The following is a 19,683-nucleotide window of genomic DNA, read 5'->3' on the forward strand; positions in this document are numbered from 1 at the left end:
TTTGGAGAAACAGAAACAAAGTGTCCGTTCCACCCGTGTCCCATTGGCCATGGGGTGGTGTATGGATGCGTATATTTGGTATATTTGTATCTTCGGTATATTCGGTATCCCTGGTACATGCGTGTATTGCGGTAATCCGCTATTCGATCAAGAGTATTGCCCAATATTGTCTCTTTTCTTTTCTTTTTTATCTTCTTCTATTCCCTCGAAAGGCGCCCTTTTTTTCTCTCTCCTTTCCTCTTGTCCTCTTTTTCTTCTTCTCTTTTCTCGAATTCATTTTTGGCCCAATCCTCAACCACTCTGGTGGGTTGGATCTGCATCGTCCTAAGGTCGTTAATTTACGGTCTCCACGGCCCCGTCGTGGGAAGCTCGAGCTGTCAGCGCGTCAGGGGGTCTCCGATCGCTCTGGGTCTTCTCCTATTCAGGATTTCCCTTTTATTGCATCGTGCCCGTGTCTTTGCCTTCTCATCTCCTCTCTCTTTCCCAACTACTCCGTCACTCCTTACTTAGCCATTCGATGGGAGACACTTGCTCGCTTGACTCCTCACTGTTTGTCGGATCATGAGCGTCGGCTATTGACTTTTCTTCCCAATTTACACCCCGGGAAGCGCTCATTCCAACCCCTCCCTTTATCCCTCTCTACATAATGTGAGCACCCGCTTCCCCCACATTCTGTCGCTATCGATCTCCACGGATGATGACGGTGCTGACATCCATCCAAGACTTCCCATCTCTTCGTTCTGCTGGCAGACCTGAAGAGACACCATGACGGTCACATACGAGACTCCCGCTCGGGGGTCACAGACCTCTGTGGCGCCGCTAGAGGACCGCTTCGAGGTGATGAAGGAAATCGGCGATGGAAGTTTTGGTAGTGTTGCCGTGGCTCGGGTACGAACCGCGGGTGCTCATATCGCTCGCCGAGGGACCATGGTACGCTTACCCGCAAGCGCTCTCCCCCGTGGTTGAGACTAACACCCGCTCAGGTCGCCATCAAAACTATGAAGAAAACCTTTGATTCTTTAGCCCCGTGTCTGGAGCTGCGAGAGGTGATATTCTTGCGAACATTACCCGTGCATCCGCATCTGGTTCCTGCGCTCGATATCTTCCTCGACCCCCTCTCTCGCAAGCTGCATATCTGCATGGAGTACATGGACGGTAACCTGTACCAATTGATGAAGGCTCGGGACCACAAGTGTTTCGAGGCGAAGCACGTGAAGAGCATCCTGTACCAGATCCTGTCTGGGCTGGACCACATCCATGCGCATCACTTCTTCCACCGTGACATCAAGCCCGAGAACATCCTGGTGTCAACCTCCGCTCCCAATGACTCTGCCTTCAGCCGCTACTCCAACCTCGTCACTCCCCCCTCCACCCCTCCTACCTACACCGTGAAGATCGCCGACTTTGGTCTCGCCCGCGAGACCCACTCCAAACAGCCGTACACGACCTATGTCTCGACACGGTGGTACCGGGCTCCCGAAGTGCTTCTGCGTGCCGGAGAGTACTCGGCTCCAGTGGATATGTGGGCAGTTGGTGCGATGGCAGTCGAGATTGCTACGTTGAAGCCCCTTTTCCCGGGCGGCAACGAGGTCGACCAAGTATGGCGCATCTGCGAGATCATGGGCAGTCCAGGCAACTGGTACAGCAAGTCTGGCTCCAAGATTGGCGGCGGCGAGTGGCGTGAGGGATCTCGACTGGCCCACAAGCTGGGTTTCACATTCCCCAAGATGGCTCCGCACGCGATGGACACCATTCTGCAACAGCCGCAATGGCCGGCTGCCCTGAGCGGGTTCGTCACTTGGTGTCTCCTGTGGGACCCCAAGAGCCGCCCGACTTCCACTCAGGCACTGAACCATGAATACTTTGCCGATGCCGTGGACCCGCTGCGACCCAAGTCTTCTACGTCCTCGCGCCTCCTGGGCCGCAAGCACTCTGAGAAGAGCTTCAAATCCCCGACTCTTTCTCCCAGTGACTCCCCCACTCTGTCCTCGAAGCCCTCGTGGTTCCGCCGCTCCCTGATCGGGCGATCTGATAGCCCTGCCCCGACCCTGGAGAATGATAGCCCGGTCCGACCTCCCGCCGTTTCGCAGAATACCGCCCCTGAGGTGCCGCCCAAACCCAGACCTGCCAACACCAAGCGGGCGACCTGGGCCAATGGCGCTCCGATGCCTATTCTTCCTTCAATTCGACCTGTTTCTCCCCTTTCCAACTCCGTCACGGCTCAAGCCAATGCGATGGTGGCGCATGGCGAGAAGACCAAGACCTCTGACACGGAAGCCAGCAAGGCCAGCAAGAAGATAGGCCGCCAACTGTCTGTCAACTCCAATGGGAACCACTACTCAGACGCCCATCGCCAAGAAGCCGAGCGGATGCTGAGTGGCTCCGGCAACATTACCCCCACCACCAAGGAAAGTTTCTTCTCGCATCTGCGCAAGCGAGCTCGTCGACTCTCTGGTCGCAACCAAGCAAATGCTGCTCCCGATGACATCGAAGCCAATGCCGGTTGCATCCCCTGGTCCAACCGCTCTTCTATGGCCCTTGACGGGGCACCGACAGAGTCGAAGCCCAACTCTGACTTGAGCGAGCTGGACAAGGCTCTCCAGAGTGTGAAGTACTCCTTGGACACGTCCACTCTCAGCAATGTCCCGGTGCAGTTGAACTCTGGGGCTGACGGCAAGCCTATCAAACGTCAATCCATGCCCCAGGCTACTACCACGAATCCCGGTCCCATCTCCAGCAGGACCCGACGTGCGTTGCAAATGTCGACGCACCCAGTCCACCGGTACGAGACGCCCGAGGAAGAAGATGAGCTGCTGGATGAGGTGTTGCACTCGGCCAGCAAGGCCGCCAAACGCCTTGCGCAGACGCAGTCAATGGCCGCCGAATCACCCAGTGTTCACCGTCAGACCGACAACTCGCACGCTCTGCCGAGCCCATACCCCACGCCGTCGCCCACTGCTAAGCCCACTGGCATCACCTTCAGTGATCAAGCGACGCCGAGCAAATCAGCCACCCACAAGTTGGATCCCGCGACCTCGAACCGCCACTGGCCCACTCCCCCATATGAGGAGGCCGAGTGGACTCACAAGTCAACCGATTACTTTGGCTCGGGAACCAACTTCATCTAAATATGAACAGTGAATCTGTTCCTCTTTTACTCTCATTTCGACTCAAAACCAACAATCTGGCGAACCTGCACAAAAAAGGATGCAAAACCGAGTTAGGCGTATGGATTTCGGAAGTCTTCTGATTTTTCTCTCAAGGTCTGGCCGCCCTGGTTTGTTTCATATCGGGCATGGGTTTTCTTTCTTTCTTTTTTTCGTTCTTTCGATCTTGCTTCATACCCCCTACAGGCTTTTCCCTTTTACATAGATCTCTTTGCACCATTGCTTTTTCTGCAGTCATCCCCTTTCTTTTCACCCTCGTTGATACCACATGCGCAAGTCGCAACCCTATCCTGCATTTCCTTGATCTTTCCACATCCTGCGCATCTCACTTGCTGACCATTCTCGATGAACATGGCGCTTCCATTTCTTTTGTTGATATATATTTGACTCTCTCTTGTACATTCCTCGGCTACTGCCCTCCTCTCTATCATTTTTCCTTTTTTCTGTGTCATACTTGCATATTGCCCATCCAGATTTTCCCAGTTCACCCTGTCCATTCTTTCCTGTATCATCCTTGACATCCCTGCGAAACGGACTGGCCGGGATCCGGTCCGTGCTACACTTTTGTAATATAGCACTCTGAGTGGCACACTTGCCATCATACATACACTTTGCATGCATATAATATCCAGCGATTGTTTTGACTGTCATTTTGATGTATCAACAACTACTAGTATAGGACTTATAGACCAGTCACATCACATAGTATCGATGGTGCTCCACTTGAGCGGAGCGGAACAGCGATTTTCCAGAACCATTAAGATTTCCCAATCGAGAAAGCTCTGCATCGTGCCAACTTTTTTCTACTTCAATTGCATTTCCTGGCTGCTGTATTCTCGAGGACTGGCTGTGGGTTTTACCTCCCTACCCTTTAATTTGGTTTTTTTTTGGCAGTCCTACAACTTCGACACTGGGTCCTCCCAACAGCCCGTCGCAGACGGTGAACGGAAGCTAAATCTGCGCAGCCTCGATCGTCTCGCCTACACCATATTGCAGGTCTCCAAATACAGCCAGCACACTCAACTGAAACACCAAGTCTCAGGCACACTCCATCAATCTCCTCAAGACCACAATTCTCCATCTCCATCCACAATGGCCGCCCAACGGCAGGCCTCATCCGCATCACAGACCCCACACCTCTCACCCGCCGAGCTCTCCTACCTCTACACCTCACTCTCCCTCCCCAAAACCCCCATCCGCCCCGATGGCCGCTCCACAACCCAGTTCCGGCCCCTGACCGCCGAGTCCAACATCCTGCCCGGCACGAACGGCAGCGCGCGCATCGGGTTCGCGGACGGCACGCAGGCCGTTGTCGGCGTCAAGGCCGAAGTCGAGAAAACCACTGTGGCGGCTGACACACTCGATGCGCGCGGTCTGTTCCAGCAGCAGGAATCTCCTGCTGCTGCTGCGGGAGACCGCGAGGCGCAGGAGGGCCTGGGCTCGGCTGCGGTCTCGGGGCATGGGTCGTGGGTGCAGATGTCGATTGAGATTCCCGGGTTCCGGGATGATGATGCGCTTCCGGTGTTCTTGTCGGAGATGCTGCGCGAGTCTTTGGTTGGTGCTGTTTCGGGTTCTGGTGGTGAAGATATGGCTGGTGGGCTGAAGGGTCGGCTGGTGATTAACAAGCGCTGGCATTGGCGCTTGTATATTGATGTAAGTCTGGCCGACGCAAGAGAACTCGACAAGCATATTTTGAAGCCACAAAATACTCATATGTGTTTAGGTCCTCCTCCTCTCCCAGCCTCTGTCATACCCCCTCCCCCTCCTCTCCCTCACAACGCATCTTGCCCTGCTCTCAACCAAGCTCCCCAAACTCAAGTCCCAAGGCGAGGAAGACCCCCTCTTCGACGACGACTGGGCCGCCGCCCAATACCTGTACCCGCGCTCGGCACCAGGCTCAACTGCCCCCGTTACTACCTCCCAGCAAGTGCGCCCACCCGTGACACTGCTCGTGATCTCCGTCGCCGACAACGTCATCTTCGACCCCACCCGCGAAGAAATCGCCGTCGCCGACGCCGTGCTGGCGATTTCCGTTGCGCGCGATGGCGGGCATGATGGTCTGAAACTGCTCTCCATTCGCACTATTGACCCGCCTTCTCGTTTGACTCAGCCCGGTGTGCCGAACTCCGAAAATGTCAATATGCTGGCTAACGCTACCTCCGTGGATGATTCTGCTGCTGGTGGTGCTACGGCTGTGAACCTTGCTACGGGCGACGAGGAGGTTTCTGGGGTGTGGCGCCCGCGCCGGGGTGGTGCGAAGCGCAGTGTTCTTGCGCGCATGGTGAAGACGGTATTGCGGAAGGGTGGTGTAGGTGAGGAGGTTCTCGAGGGACTGGAGGGTGTGGAGGTGGAATGATTTATGTGTATGCATTATTGGGGTCTTCTTTTTCCCTCTGTTTTTGTCTACTAGAAACCGCTGGCGAGTTATGACTATGCAATCTCGGAGCCGGAGTATTCTTGACGTGATAGAAAAACCAAATGCTCTAATATACATGCGCGGACCAGTATGCACAATACAAGGTCAAAATATCGACTTGCCCATCCATCTATGTATGAGAGGAAATTTCACCAAATCCCCAACCACTTCTTAACAGGCCTCCGATTCCCCTCCCAATCAACAAACTCCCGCGGACTACCATCCTTCGCCTCAGCACTCCCAGCAGTAGCAGTAGCAGGTACAGCATTCGCATTCACGTCCGCCTCCGCCACAGGCGACTGATTATCACCAGTGCCTTGCTCCGCAGGTTCTTCGAGCCCATGCGCAACCCGGTACTGGCGCCGCTTCTCAGCGTCCTCGATCCGACGATGTCGCTGCTCGCGCACGCGCATAGAGTTATGCTGCACGTGCATGCGGTACACGGAGAAGGCCTGGGAAATAGTGTCAAGCGGGTGCGAGAGCAGCCCGGACATTGGGGGGAGGAGGTGCGCGAAGGGGGAGGAGGCTTTGAAGTTTGTGATGAAGGTGAAGGAGGCGCATGAGGTTAGGACACCTTTTTTTTTTAATAATAGTATTAGCAAAATATCAAGAAATATAGAAATATATAGAAAATATAGATGTGGGAGTATTGTTGATGTGGATGGGTGTAATATACTGAGTGTAATGGTACTCACCATCGCAATCCAAATATGAATCCACCGACTCGTCAAAAACTTGAACATCACCGTCCCCTCCGGCGGAAACATGTTCGGGTATTGGCGCTTCTTTTGTGCCTCGCGCTCCTCTGCTGACATCCGTGGACCCGGGTAGTTGATCGGCTCGCTGTTGCGCGAGGACGGGTGGACGAGGCGCTGGGGGGTGCGATGGGGGCCGGAACTTGTCGGGCTGGCTGAGCACTCGGTGGCGGGCATCGTTGTTGTTGGTGATGTTGCTCTTCTTTTTGAGGGCGGTGCGCGTGGTTGAGAAGCTGCGGAGGGTTCGGGTTGAGGGGAGGCCGCGGGGGAGGAGGAAGGTTGGGATTGAGGGTGTTGGAGGCATGGTGGACTCAATTGGGGTTTGAATACCCCCGGAATCACGGAATTGATAGTGTTGAGGGGAGATGAGGTTTGCGATGTTTAGTGGGTGAGTTGGAGGGAAATTTGGGATTAGTGTCACGTGACATTTTATGTACTATACAATGAAAACACCGTCTTTATTTACTCGCCTTTCTCCGGTAGAAATGGCAGAAAAGAAGAAAACATTAAAGACCTCATATCAGTACTGGATCAACAAGGAGATGCAACATCTCATCCTGATTCAGTTTCAAACTGCTAGTGTTCATTGACGCCACCTCCCGTGCACCCCAGACAGTCTCAAGAGCCTCACTGCTCCATTGAGACTCTTTAAAGAGCAGACCATACAGTTCCCAGTGGGAACCTTTGGAAAGCATTTTGACTGTATCTTTTCTGCAAGTACCCCAAGGCAAAACCTTGGACCAATTTCTGCTGAGCAATGCTGCCCGCCATCAATCCCTCGTCAAAGCATTCAACCCCCCACGGCCCAAGACAACCGACCAAAATGACACTGTGACCAGCTCCAGTATCACTGTGGCTGCTCGCATTCGGCCTCTTCTGCACGACGAGGGATCGTCGGGACAGGTTGTCGCGACATTCCCGCGCCATGGCGAGAGGGAGCGGTGGATCTCCATGAGCTGCGGAGGGTGGTGTGCCCCCTCCCCTCCGCCATTGAATGTTAGTAACCCCCCTTTTTATAGAAACATTCTCGACCGCAAAGTGAAAGAGAATTTGCTAATTGGGCCCATTATAGTCCTCTTGCTTCAGAGTGAACAAGGTCTTCGGCGCGGATCGCTCTACCGAAACCATCTATGAAGATCTCATCCAGCCTCTTCTTCCTTTGGTATGGGAAGGGCGCGTTGGTACACTCTTTGCCTATGGCTAGACAGACTCGGGCAAGACGTTTACTGTTAGCGGGATTGAGCGGTTGATCGCTGAATCCTTGTTCAACGGGGCCCTGCCAGGGCAGCGGAAATTTTATGTTTCTCTCTTTGAGCTTGCCGGAAATTCTGCATTCGGTCAAATGCTTTCTTTCTTTCTTTTTCTTTGATACTGCCTTGATGCGACTTCGAGACGCCTTTTAAACGACTTGACGAGAGGGTCAGCTAATAACTTGGCTAGATCACTTGAACTCGCGAGCGCCATTCATGATCCTTGAAGACCCTTTGGCAACACTCAGCTCTCTGGGACTCGAGAACAGCATGTCCAGAGCACAGAGGAGCTTCTTACCCTGATTGAACGAGCTACCTCATTCCGACAGACAGCCGGCACGGAGAAGAATGATACTTCTTCGCGCTCGCCATGCCGTCTGCCGCATCCGCATCGAGCACCCCTCCGCAGACATCCTGGAGGATGGATTTTTATACCTGATTGATCTTGCTGGCTCGGAGGCTGCGCGAGACATTGCTGCACATACCTCGAACCGTATGAAAGAAACGCGCGAGATCAATGTCAGCCTCTCCACGCTCAAAGACTGTATTCGTGGCATGGCCGCTATGGATCTTTCCTCAGGCAAAACCTCAAAACGGCCGTATATTCCATTCCAGCACAGCATGTTGACCAAGGTCCTCAAGCATCTGTTTGACCCAACGGGCCACCGCAACTGCCGCACTGCAGTCATCGCCTGCATCAACCCCAGCCTGTCTGAGCAGAGCCTGGCGGTTGTGCTATGTCCTCAGATGGCCGTTGGCGACCATGTGAAACATGTATTTGGGAACACGGTGAGCCAGACAGAAGCCCAGGAGGGTGGCCAGAATCCCAGCGAGACTACGGCATCGCGCTATCTTTGTGCGCTGATCTTGTCTGGGACACTAGCAGGCGCATTTGAGGTTCATCTGTGGCGCCAGGTCGTGATCGATGTGAAACAGATGGAAGCCGAGGTTCTGCTCGAGTATGATGCTGCCACGAGGTACTGTTATGCGACGATGTAGAGTGCAATTTCTGGACTAGACTAGACTATCTGTATGTAAACACCATTTCAATTGAGAACAAGAATATTGAGTGAATACTCTCTTGGCTATAGTTATAGTTGTAGAGGTGCCTGCATTCTCAGGCGTGTCCTGCGCCAAGCCAACTGCAAGGGCCGGTTTTGCCCTAAAAAGTTTTCATGGCTTGCGTTGCCCTGCTCTGGTTGTTTTTCAAAGGAAATTGCTCGCTTTCTTTGCACGCCAATTGAATACTGTTCCAAAAATTCCATAATAGCTAGCCTTGAAGACTCCTGCAGCATGTACAATATAAGTATAAGTATACTCTGTAGCTCCCTACCTCGGGTAGATACATAGCTATGCATCGGTGACCCCAACCCCGAGAATAACCCGCCTCGGACCCACCGACTGGATCCCGAGACACAGCGTCTCGGGCGAATGGTAGAAGGCGCATTTCGAAGCGGTGGATCATCTCGGGCGAGCCCAGAGTCCTTTCAAGGGGTACAGACAAGGGGCCGGGTGAAGATATTTTTGAATCATGTGCCCCCCGGGGCAGAAAAAGTGTAGGTAAACATTGGCAATACATAGAAATTAGGCTATCATACGCTTGGAAGCATCCGATAAAGCAAGAATTGCCACTCTTTCCGGTAGATAATGATGAGGGATGAGATCATGTCGGAGAAGCGGAAAGCAGGTTCTGACAGCTATTAAGTATGATAACGCCATTGACCGCAGTAATTGAAAGATACAGTCCTATAATTTGTAGCGATGCAGAATATGAACCGAATAATAAGTAAAGTATGAAAAACAACAAAAATAACAGAAAGAACTCGACAGTACAGTCAAACATCCAACTCACCGACAGCTCCCGGTTGCGTCCGTCGTGCTGAATCATCCGGTTGCTGATTGGTGGACGACCGGATCACGGGAGCCGGGGGACAAATAAATGATTTCGCAAATTTTGCGCCTTTTTTTTTCTGCCTTCAAATTCTCCCTCTGTACAGTACAATCCACCCATCTCTTTCATCTTCCTCATTCACAATGCCCAAGGACACCAGTTTCGCTCCCGGTAAGCTCCCCTCTTGTTTTCCCCCTTTGCTCCAATTGAGCGCATTGAGAGGTGGTTTGTCAATGGGACAATGGAAGCGACGGCATTGTTCGCGGCGATGCCCTCAATGATGAAGAAAGAGCACACTGGTCTCGATAAGAGGCTGGGAACTCGACATTCACTCGGAGCGCATCACGAGCTCGTTGCTTAATGCCTCTGCTGCGCAAGTCGCTTTCCTTCACATCCACCTCTCTATCTGCTCTCCCGTTCACCCAATTGCCTACACCTGCTTCAATCTCTGTCCCATCGATACCCTCACAATGACTACCTTCGACGTCTTCTACCTTTTGTCCGTTCTGGACATGCGTGAGGCCGAACTCGAGGCCGAGCAAGCCAAAGCCAAAGCCAGCGAGATGGCTAACCCGCTCTTCGTTCCAGGTGACTCTGCGAAGGGTGCCAAGCTCTTCCAGACCCGCTGCGCTCAGTGCCACACTGTCGAGAACGGCGGTGGCCACAAGGTCGGCCCCAACCTGCACGGTCTGTTCGGCCGTAAGACCGGCCAGTCCGACGGCTACGCCTACACCGATGCCAACAAGCAGGCCGGTGTGACCTGGGACGAGAACACTCTGGTAAGTTGTGTTGAACTGAAAATGTCGGTAATGCGACAATGCTAACCTGCCGCGGTACAGTTCAAGTACCTCGAGAACCCCAAGAAGTTCATCCCCGGCACCAAGATGGCCTTCGGCGGCCTGAAGAAGGGCAAGGAACGCAACGACCTGATCACGTTAGTTTTGCTTTCCCCCATTGATTGTTTAACATCTGCTAATATTCTCGTGCCACAGCTACCTCAAGGAATCCACCGCATAAACGACCCGTTGATGTCATTTTTATTACCCTCCGCGGCATTTCGTTTTCTTGTTCTATCGCACCCCGTCTCTGGAATCATAGACGTCTGGGATTGGTTTGGCGCCGTGGGCTGATTACCGGGCATCCGAGGGAGCGGGCATGTACTATTATCTGAAATTACCCGATTGACCCGCAATAGACTTATACTCTTCTCTCTATTTTCTGTTTTTTTTTTTTTTTTTTTTTTTTTTTTGTTTTGTTTTTATATGTGCAATCTGCAGGTACCTGGGTCGATCGCAAGGATTACTAAAGATCTTAGGCTGGTCCATTGCGTGGTTCGAGAGAAAGAAAGAAAAAGAACAAGAAAGCCTGAAACTCGATCGCCCCTTGAAGATCGGAGAATGCGCATTGTCGGTGATTGGCGGTGCATTTGCCAGCGAACACCCTGCATGTTTGGTGTACCGGGGGCGGGTACCACTCAGGTTCCGCCACCCGCATCTGCCTAGCCAAACGATACCTGCGTGGTACTTGGGTGTAGTGATTGGCCCAGCCTCCTCGAAGTGAGGGGATGCAGGTTCGACTGGTCGCATTTGCTTGTTCACTCTTCTCTGCTTCTCTCTGCTTTTTCTCTCTCACACCTTTTCATTCGTGGACCGACTTCGACTCGCTGAATTCGACTCACTGCTCTATATCGCTCGGGCGCCTGTATCGCAGCCCAGCAACGAACCATTCTTATCGCATCGCATCGCATCGCATCGCACCGTAGTTGCGCGGGGTTGACCGCTTGTCTCCTGACGTTCGACGAGTTTGATGAGACGACTTTCTCCGTATCGACCAGCGCATGAGACCCTCGTCCAAGCGCTTCTACTAACGTTGCTTGCTAGCGAATCTCCACGAGTGAAACATCATCTCTGTGCCGCGGCGCTTTGACAACAGTCCTGCGACAACCGCGAAGCGCCGACCTGGTCAGACGCCGTCCACCATGTTGGACGAGCTGGACGTCTTTGACGATCATCCGTCGCTGGATGCATCCCTGGAAGACTTCGAGAGCAATAGCAATGCGCACCGCTCCCCGCTCCTGGACCTGCCCTCCCAGCACTCGGGGTTTCGGTCTGAAGACTCGGACGGTGAGATCGAGGACCCCGCGGGCGAGCGCTGGTCGCCTCCCGGACTCCGCCGACATGACTACGTCCAGGGCAGCGGGTGGTATCGCCATCAGCCCTACCTGCGCAAGGGCCATCCAGAGTTGAGACCGACTATTGGGCTGAGCGTATCACCGTCGCGCTCGCGCGAACCGAGTCCGCAGTACGAGGATGCACTCGAAGGTCCCGCCAAGGGCCAGGCCGCTGATTCTGGCGAAACGGGCGACGTGGTGGTTGCCGCCAATGTGCCTCTACCCACAAGCGCGGGGACCCCGCAACAAGGACGATCCCCCAGTCCCGGCCCGCCTCCGCGATCAAGCACGACGCCGCGAAATGCTGTCGAGGATGATGGGATGGGGTTTGGAGCAGAGAATCTGAGCAACTGTAGGCCCTGTCTGTTCTGGTTGTCTTACCTGCAGGCGCGGCAATACTGACATGCTCCTTTTGCGCAATGCGTTTAAGATATCCGCTTTGCTGTGCGTGCAGAAGTTCAACACCGTGAACCCGTGGCTGCCCTGACGGGCTTCTTGCGCCGCAAGTTCGAGCGCATGACTAGCTCCAAGTCTAACACGACCCTCTCCGTGCTGGTTCTCTTGATCTCGATTGCCTTTATGCGTGCTTTATTTCTCCCAGGTCTTCCGCAGTCCATTCCGGATCTCGTCAAGCTGTCGGGCTTTGCGCGTTCGTTCGAGCCTTTGATCTATTATTCGGAGAATGGGGTGCAGCAGATCGGAACGCTTCAGGAGACTGGTGTGGCTGTCTGGGATTTGAGCGAGTCGGTGCGTGGCACCAACATGACCAGCGCCCCGATTATCGTGGGCCAGCTGGACGAGTTGTCGGAGTCGCTCAAGTCGCTTTCCTTGGAGCTGACGCGATTTTTCGCCAATGTCGACTCGGACATCGACTCGATCCTGATTGTCATGGACTGGGCCAAACGCGAGCTGGAAACTCTATCAGCACAGCCCCCTAGCTCCCTGCCGACTATTGTATTTGACAATGTGCACAACATGCTCTCGCGCCTCGGTGCCTTGGAACGAACCGGGGCCGTGTCGGACGGGGGGTGTTTCGACGGCGACGACGACCACCACGACGCTGGGACATCTCGTCCTTGCCGTCTTCGGGCCAACGTCGGCACAACGCACCCGCGCCGCACTTACGCGGACCTTTACCGAGTTCCTGTCGGTGCTGGAGGAGTCAATCAATAGCGAGCTGAGCCACTCGACTGCCCTCTTTTCCCTCTTCGAGGCCATTGACCGCCAATTCCTAAATCTGCAGCGCACCGTCGTACGCGAATCGGACGCCCAAGAGCGCGCCGAGGGCGAGATGCTCAGCTCCCTGTGGACGCGGGTATTGGGCGCCGACGCCGCCGCCGTACGCAAATACGAAAAGAACAAGAAGCTGCTCGCCAACGTGCGCAGCCGCACAGTCGCCAACAAACACCTCCTCGTCGACCACCGCGGCCGCCTCCTGACCCTCAAAGTCAACCTGGAGACTCTGCGTCGGAAGCTGGTCAGCCCGCTCGTGCGCCGCAACGACTCAATCAGCTTCATGGGTAACCTTGACGGCAGCGCCTCTCCCGGCGGCTCCTCGACCAATTCGGCGGGTCGCATGCTCGGACCTGTCGAGGCTGTCATCGACGGCCAGATCCGCGGCCTGGAGGGCACGTATGACTATCTGCGGTCCGTGCGTGAGCGGCAAAAGGCCAAACTCATGGAGATGGTGTACGGAGCGGGCCGGAAACCGTCTTCGTCGATGTTCAGTGAGGGACAGGAAGAGGCCATCGAGGGTGTATAGCACCATCCTTCGGGGGGTTTGCTTTTCGTTTTATATCTTGCTGTCTTATAGTGTCTCAATCTCTTATCTTTGAGGTTGTGTTCTTCTTTTTCGGCGTTCTTCGCAAATCTTTCGGGGTGGTCCATTCCGAGACGGATTGCCTATAGCGAGTCGGTGGCGTTTCTTCCTGGTCTTGACAATCGGCGGCATCTCATCGCACCTTTTATCCTTATGGCGAACAAGGAGGATGTCAAAAGGGATCGGGATAGATCTATGGTGTATGTTGGATTCGTTGAGGTCTGTTTCTATTTATTCTGTGTTTATCTATATATTTATGGCTGGACTTTTGCTGTCTGCATAGAATAATAGTAGCAATATCTACTATCTGGAATCTATCCAGGAATGTTATCAATGCTGTTACGAACCTGCTAGATTATTTCTTTCTAGCTGCAATCAACCGATGGTTCCAGGGTTGTCAATGAGATTCAGTGAGCCCTCAGAAACACATCCTGATTTTGTATTTGATGTAACAGCCTCTCCGTTAGAACGGACTGCGATACGACCGGAAGGTTTCCAAAGTCGACGCAGTCCGAAGGATTCTGTGCAGCAGCGTGGGATAGTCCCAGCCACACGCCGTAGCCGCCAGGGCAGTCAAGCTGGCCTGATCTTCACGGCCAGGTCGACCAGGGCCAGTCATATTCTGCCAGAAAAGTGAGCTTGTAGCCATGAATTCAATGACAAAACAGAAAAATGATTACTCACTGGCTTCATATTGATATCGAAAATAGCAAATCCAGACAAGGCATAGAACCGGCGCACATCGAAACGGATCGGTGCCGTGGCCATAATAAGCCGGGCGACATCCTCGCACGGCCGCATGACATCCGCATACGCCGGATCACGCATCTCCTCTGCAGAAACAACACGCGAGTTCGCAGTCACAGCCACAGCCCCGTTATACGGCGCATCCCCTCGGCATGATTGAACCGCGTGATGGGCGGCATGCTCGAATACTCGTCCCGATCCGGGGACGGCGGCATCACCGTGATGGTGGCCTCCTCGCCCGCGAGGAGCTCTTCCAGCATCACGAGAGGCAATTCCTCCAGCAGACCCTTCACATGGTCCTGCAGCTCCGCTGGGCTCTGGCATACTTTCACCCTGTGGCTACCCCGGCCGCGGATCGGTTTCCCGACTAGGGGATACCAGGGGATCGACCGAGCCAGACTTTGTACGTCGTCTGTTGCGCTGACCGTCCAGGACTGCGGCATGGTGAACCCGCTGCGAGTGCGGAGCTGGTCGTTCAGATATAGTTTGTCGTCGAAGTTCTCGACCAGACTCGGTGGTTGACCGACTACTCTCAGCGTTGAAGCGTGGCGGTCGAGGCTCGTAGCTGTTTGGAGAGGGTGAGAGGAAAATACGATTGTGTTGGCCCAGAGATGTGTGGCGCCTTGCCTGACGGCTGAAGTGATTCCCTCTGCGGAATCGGGGAAACACCGGCCCTCATGCTTAGATGTTGATGGTGATGACTCTGGTGTGAAGACATAAATCAATGCCTTTGCTTCGTAGTGTATATATAGGCAATGTCGGCCCCGGAGTCTTGGTAGCCTGTTACAATTAACTTAGCTATTTTCCAGGCAATGGCTTTGGTCACTCTACCTCCAAACTTGCATGGCCTGTGAACCCCGTTTATTACGGGAGGGTCAATGGCTTGGAACAGGACTGCCACTGTGGGCTTGCTGGTGTGACTGCTTCATCCTTTTCCATAACAGCTCCGTAAAGAAACATGGAATGAGCACTTGAATATGGTGAGAGTGAGAGAAGTGAAGTCAGAGAGAGGAGCCAGCGAAGGTATTTGGCTGTTTCGGATACATCCGAGCCAGGATCGGCCCCACCGCGACGGGGTCGGTCTGAGGAGCATCGCGAGGGGCTATATGAAGCGATTGTAGATTCTTTCTGATGAAATTGTTCTCAGCCTGAACACCTCAATTACTTCTGTGAAAATGGCTTCTGTATGGACATTGTGGCCCTTCATTGCAACTGATACTAACGAGCATATATAGACCCGGTATTACGCCAACCCTAAACAAGCGGGCGAATTCGCCACGAACTTGCTTTTGAAAGCCGGTCTCAATGACGGTGATGCCAAGTCAATGGCCGACGTGCGCGGTGTGGTACAGGGAGGCTTTTCCAAACAAAAGCCCAACGCAAGGCTGATAGACACCAGGACACGCATGGACTAGCCCGACTGCCACAGTACCTCGACCGGGTACACAATGGGCGAGTCAAAGCCCAACCCAACATCAGTATCACCTGCAAGGCCCCCGTAATGGCCCACCTGGACGGCGACAACGGCTTCGGCTTCATCGTCGCAACAAATGGCATGAACGAAGCCATCCAGCGCCCAGCGTCAGAGAGAGGGGGCTCGATATGCTGAGGCTGAGAAAAAGATGTTTGTGGATGTTGCGGCGGAGTATGGGATTCCTGAACTGGTGTTCCTAGAGACGCCGTTGGATTGGTTATTTCTTGAGAAAAGAGTGTGTGATTGTAAGAGGGTATTTATTTTGCTAGACATTTGACTTGTTTCTTTGCCCTTGAATTGAATTATTCTGGTAGACTCGAACTGCCGAGTTATGTATAGTGGCTGCGCAAAGGAATTCGATATGTGGACCACATCAAGCCTAGCTGCGATTCAGCAAAATGCCGGTCTCGAGGGAAGAAACACAGGTGAATATACGAAGAAATTATGATCTTTTAGTCATATCTGCCCACCTGGATGCCAAAACGGCTTCAATCCGTGTCGGCTATGGCCCGAACTGCGGACATGAGCCGGCCTGAAGAGGCTGAGGTGTTTGTGCGTCGCTCTGGTGTCCATTTTCTGGCGCCTTCTTTTGGTAATATCCACGGAGGATATCCGTCTGAAGGGGCGGAGAGAAGGCTTGGGATTTACCTCGGTGAGTCTGAACCTTTTCTTCTGTGGGTGATTTAAGCTGATCTAGCCTTAGTCTTGAGGCTATCGGTAAACTGGTGTCTGATTCTACGCCTTTTGCTCTCCATGGGACACATCCCGTGTCCGATGAGTTCTTTCGCAAGACCATCCCATCTCCTTGGGGGTCCGTAAAATTAACCTGAATCGCACTGTGCGGGATGAGTATTCTGAGTTTGTGGCTAAGAATGCTGGTGTTTTGGAGTTGACTGCACTCAAGGTGCAAGCTGTGGAGGTATATGCGAGGTCGATGGAGCGAATGGATGTTTTGGGCTCGTCCGGGAGATACTAATTTGCATAGCATCAGCAAAGCGATCAAGGAAGATTTTACTCGGTTTATTCATTCGTGAGAGTTTTTAATCTTTAAGAGCATTTTAAAGATGTGTCTTTAGAGGAAATTATGTCAAGTGCAGACAGTAGGGAATAACAAGGTCCGATTGATGGAGTGGCATTGATAACTGCGTTGATTTTCCTAAGAAAACACTCCCTTTCGTTCAATGAATCCTGCGATACAGCACCCCCAAAAAATACTTTCTATTTTGAGGATTTGCTGTCCAAATCACGAAGAATAGTCATACAACGTCGCCTGATTCCGCACCCACATATCCAACCACTCTTCCTCCGACAGCCACCGACTCATCGACGCAATCCAACCAGCATCACCAACCCGAAGAAACTCTTCCTCACTTGCGGTATTTCCAGCCACACGATCCTTGTGCCGCGGAGTGTGTGGCTAGTCACTACCCCAAACTACACGCCTGGGATTCGCCTCAACGAAGAACCGCACCAGCCACCGCAGGTCCTGGTAACCCGAGCTGGCGAGATTCGAACAGCGATATGTAGCAGACAACCTAACCCAAAGACTGCCCTCTTCCATGGCTTTTTTGCAGTGCCTCAAGACCAACGCGCTCCTCATACGTCAAGTACGATGCATCCTGGATATTCACAAGTGCCCAATCCGAGTTTAGCCGGAGTCCAAGCGTGTTTCCAGTGCCACAGAGACGGATTGCATCTACGCGGAGCTGCACCGCTTCGCGAACATGGACTGCTCATGGCTGTTGGCGCACACCATATTCGTCGCCTCCATCACCATGTTTTATTGCTTGTGGACTTCCCCTCCACCACACGGATCCGCTGCTCTCGCGACGTGTCTTGCACATGCGGAGGTTGCGCATACACTTCTCACTTCCCTTGGTAAAACCTGGCCCGTGGCCCACGACGCCTGCGAGAAACTGTCTCGATTGATTCATGTCACGACCAGGAGTTCTGAGGGGGCAGGAAGGAGCCGAGATAGAACGCGCATAGTCTCGCCACGACGGTGTGAACAGCCAGTGCGGCGGAGAGATTCCTGCTCTACAAATGAGCTGCATGATCCTGATCCTTTGTTCGATGGCCGCGGTGACTTGGATCCTTGGTCCCCTCGTGGATGAGCTCGGGATTCTGTGAGACTTTTTTGATCTCGAGTGGCTCAATAATGACACCCTGGATCCTATCTCTCAGTCAATGAGGCCGGGCTGGCGCGCGGTGTCACAAAGGGAAAAAGACATCCATGCTATATACGCTGGCTAATATGATGATACAAACCAAGAGTGAATATCAAAATATCAACCAGAATAAAGCAGATGCGTCAAAACTTGAATCCCGGGTTAAGTATAGAGAAGAGAACTGTTGTGATGGAAACTTTGCGGTCGATGCTTTCCTTTCAGTCTTGAGAGCGACTAAGTGCACGGGGAATATTGTAGTGTGAGTGGATGGAGTAATGGGCATAGCCGGGCTTAGAGAAGCCCGACTTGGGCTCGATATTCTTCATGCAGAATCGAAGGCCTGGAGAGACTTGAATGAAGCTATTTGCTTTGAACACATGGAACAGCGATTGAGAAGATTGCTTAATCATGAGGACACTGGCCTTGTAGGCCAATAGCCCTATCACTTCGCTGTATGCACTGATTATTTGCAGATAAAAGCAAGAGGTCGGTGTAAGAAAATGGGTCTGACTCCTATCACGTCAAAGAAGAGCACATATTGTCGGATTGTATACCTCTCTTCAAAGGAAAATGCACAGCGAAGAACATCAAAGCAACCGGCCAAGGTATCAAGGTTCGGTGCCCTCGGTGTCTCCCTTGCAGAATGCATAGACGAAGATTGGAGAGGAAGAAAGCGAAAATATGAAGACGAGTGCGATTTTCTAAGCTTCGTCGCAAGACAGGCCAGTATTGCTACACATGTACACAGTTCAATGCCCCGAACTCATCCTTCACTCGAAATCCCACTTGCTTCGGGGGAGTTTCAACATATCCGGCGAACCCGCTCGATCGTAATTCGAGTATAAGCGTCGTTTATTTCTGGTTGGCCTGAGCAGCGAGGGCGTCCTTGTTGGCCTGGGCGAGCGACTGAGGGTCGCCCTGCTTGCCGTTCTGTTCCCCCCCGACATGCCGTTAGCCGGAATCGCCCGAAAACGTAAAAGACGCCCGTGGAAAAGGAATCTCATTCAACTAACCTCCCACTTGGCGAAGCGAAGGTCCATCAGGCCGCGGCGCTCGGCGGCGAGGCGGGGACCGTCCTTGAGGGACTGGCGCACCGTGCGGGCGGCAATGGCCAGGTAGCGGTTGTAACTGCCTCCGAGTCAGTGATAGAGCCAGGCGAGAAGGCGAATTCACACATACGTCAAACCGGCGGCTTTCCAGGCAGCAGTCATTTTGAGGGTGGATGGCAGAGATCGGATTCGATGAAGGGGGTGAAAACGGGCCGGGGGGCCTTTGGGAAGTTCGACTTCGGAGAATCGGGTATCACGGTCACATGACTGTCTGGCTCTAGGTCACGTGCTGGATGGAGATTAGGCACTGCTGCACGTGATAGGCAACCCCATCGTTTGCAGCCCGCAAATAGATGCAATTTTACAGTCCTGATTTCTGCTGATTGAAGTCTTAAAAATATGAGAAAAAGACATCCTCGGTGAATAAAAACTAGAAATTGATATATATTATTTTTGAGTCTCATTAAACTTTCTGTGGCTGGTCCAGGGTACTGCTAACATCAACGCTCCGAGTTACATCTAGAAGTCGAGTAAACAATAGACCAGATGTTTTGGACAACAAAGCCCGACGCCCCCAAACCACAAATCAAACATTTTGGGAGAATCCACATCCGAAGGATCTTAAAGAGTGATCTAGGGGGATTTGGTGACAGGAATGATTTGGAAACAACTAAAATTCCAATATCAACCTCCAGCATTTCTGTCTACAATTTTCGGGATCACCAATAGCGACCTGTCATCACGAAAACAGTGCAAGAAGCGAGGCAGAAATAGCCC

The 19,683-nt window shown here is 53.0% G+C and overlaps 11 protein-coding genes across 11 annotated transcripts; 8 read left to right on the forward strand and 3 right to left on the reverse strand.

Moving 5' to 3' along the window:
- Positions 1 to 765: 765 nt before the first annotated feature.
- NUU61_008637 (serine/threonine-protein kinase) lies at positions 766 to 3,128 on the forward strand (the record flags this gene model as incomplete). The annotated part of the gene is made up of 2 exons (XM_056659162.1): positions 766 to 930; positions 984 to 3,128. 2 exons carry the CDS (start codon positions 766 to 768, stop codon positions 3,126 to 3,128), a joined length of 2,310 nt encoding a protein of 769 aa, XP_056507455.1.
- A 1,131-nt stretch (positions 3,129 to 4,259) lies between these two features.
- Positions 4,260 to 5,523, forward strand: NUU61_008638 (exosome non-catalytic core subunit RRP42; the record flags this gene model as incomplete). Its single annotated transcript, XM_056659163.1, has 2 exons — positions 4,260 to 4,820; positions 4,891 to 5,523. The coding sequence occupies 2 exons, from the start codon at positions 4,260 to 4,262 to the stop codon at positions 5,521 to 5,523; spliced, it is 1,194 nt and encodes a 397-aa protein (XP_056507456.1).
- A 209-nt stretch (positions 5,524 to 5,732) lies between these two features.
- NUU61_008639 (uncharacterized protein) lies at positions 5,733 to 6,642 on the reverse strand (the record flags this gene model as incomplete). The annotated part of the gene is made up of 2 exons (XM_056659164.1): positions 5,733 to 6,157; positions 6,279 to 6,642. 2 exons carry the CDS (start codon positions 6,640 to 6,642, stop codon positions 5,733 to 5,735), a joined length of 789 nt encoding a protein of 262 aa, XP_056507457.1.
- Positions 6,643 to 6,823: 181 nt separating this feature from the next.
- Positions 6,824 to 7,542, forward strand: NUU61_008640 (P-loop containing nucleoside triphosphate hydrolase protein; the record flags this gene model as incomplete). The annotated part of the gene is made up of 3 exons (XM_056659165.1): positions 6,824 to 6,917; positions 7,057 to 7,334; positions 7,411 to 7,542. 3 exons carry the CDS (start codon positions 6,824 to 6,826, stop codon positions 7,540 to 7,542), a joined length of 504 nt encoding a protein of 167 aa, XP_056507458.1.
- A 394-nt stretch (positions 7,543 to 7,936) lies between these two features.
- Positions 7,937 to 8,587, forward strand: NUU61_008641 (diatom spindle kinesin-1; the record flags this gene model as incomplete). The annotated part of the gene is made up of 1 exon (XM_056659166.1): positions 7,937 to 8,587. One exon carries the CDS (start codon positions 7,937 to 7,939, stop codon positions 8,585 to 8,587), a length of 651 nt encoding a protein of 216 aa, XP_056507459.1.
- A 1,362-nt stretch (positions 8,588 to 9,949) lies between these two features.
- Positions 9,950 to 10,664, forward strand: NUU61_008642 (iso-1-cytochrome c; the record flags this gene model as incomplete). The annotated part of the gene is made up of 3 exons (XM_056659167.1): positions 9,950 to 10,258; positions 10,319 to 10,417; positions 10,578 to 10,664. 3 exons carry the CDS (start codon positions 9,950 to 9,952, stop codon positions 10,662 to 10,664), a joined length of 495 nt encoding a protein of 164 aa, XP_056507460.1.
- Positions 10,665 to 11,457: 793 nt separating this feature from the next.
- On the forward strand, positions 11,458 to 13,411 carry NUU61_008643 (uncharacterized protein; the record flags this gene model as incomplete). The annotated part of the gene is made up of 3 exons (XM_056659168.1): positions 11,458 to 12,001; positions 12,080 to 12,744; positions 12,791 to 13,411. 3 exons carry the CDS (start codon positions 11,458 to 11,460, stop codon positions 13,409 to 13,411), a joined length of 1,830 nt encoding a protein of 609 aa, XP_056507461.1.
- A 520-nt stretch (positions 13,412 to 13,931) lies between these two features.
- On the reverse strand, positions 13,932 to 15,175 carry NUU61_008644 (uncharacterized protein; the record flags this gene model as incomplete). The annotated part of the gene is made up of 4 exons (XM_056659169.1): positions 13,932 to 14,090; positions 14,153 to 14,301; positions 14,352 to 14,995; positions 15,084 to 15,175. 4 exons carry the CDS (start codon positions 15,173 to 15,175, stop codon positions 13,932 to 13,934), a joined length of 1,044 nt encoding a protein of 347 aa, XP_056507462.1.
- Positions 15,176 to 15,390: 215 nt separating this feature from the next.
- Positions 15,391 to 15,824, forward strand: NUU61_008645 (uncharacterized protein; the record flags this gene model as incomplete). Its single annotated transcript, XM_056659170.1, has 3 exons — positions 15,391 to 15,399; positions 15,451 to 15,561; positions 15,615 to 15,824. The coding sequence occupies 3 exons, from the start codon at positions 15,391 to 15,393 to the stop codon at positions 15,822 to 15,824; spliced, it is 330 nt and encodes a 109-aa protein (XP_056507463.1).
- A 369-nt stretch (positions 15,825 to 16,193) lies between these two features.
- On the forward strand, positions 16,194 to 16,665 carry NUU61_008646 (uncharacterized protein; the record flags this gene model as incomplete). Its single annotated transcript, XM_056659171.1, has 2 exons — positions 16,194 to 16,341; positions 16,481 to 16,665. The coding sequence occupies 2 exons, from the start codon at positions 16,194 to 16,196 to the stop codon at positions 16,663 to 16,665; spliced, it is 333 nt and encodes a 110-aa protein (XP_056507464.1).
- Positions 16,666 to 18,709: 2,044 nt separating this feature from the next.
- NUU61_008647 (ATP synthase subunit epsilon family protein) lies at positions 18,710 to 19,068 on the reverse strand (the record flags this gene model as incomplete). The annotated part of the gene is made up of 3 exons (XM_056659172.1): positions 18,710 to 18,787; positions 18,871 to 18,985; positions 19,037 to 19,068. The coding sequence occupies 3 exons, from the start codon at positions 19,066 to 19,068 to the stop codon at positions 18,710 to 18,712; spliced, it is 225 nt and encodes a 74-aa protein (XP_056507465.1).
- Positions 19,069 to 19,683: the final 615 nt, after the last annotated feature.

Source organism: Penicillium alfredii, assembly GCF_028826965.1.
Source record: "Penicillium alfredii strain IBT 34128 chromosome Unknown utg000011l_segment0_segment0, whole genome shotgun sequence".
In the NCBI taxonomy this organism is placed as follows: domain Eukaryota; kingdom Fungi; phylum Ascomycota; class Eurotiomycetes; order Eurotiales; family Aspergillaceae; genus Penicillium; species Penicillium alfredii.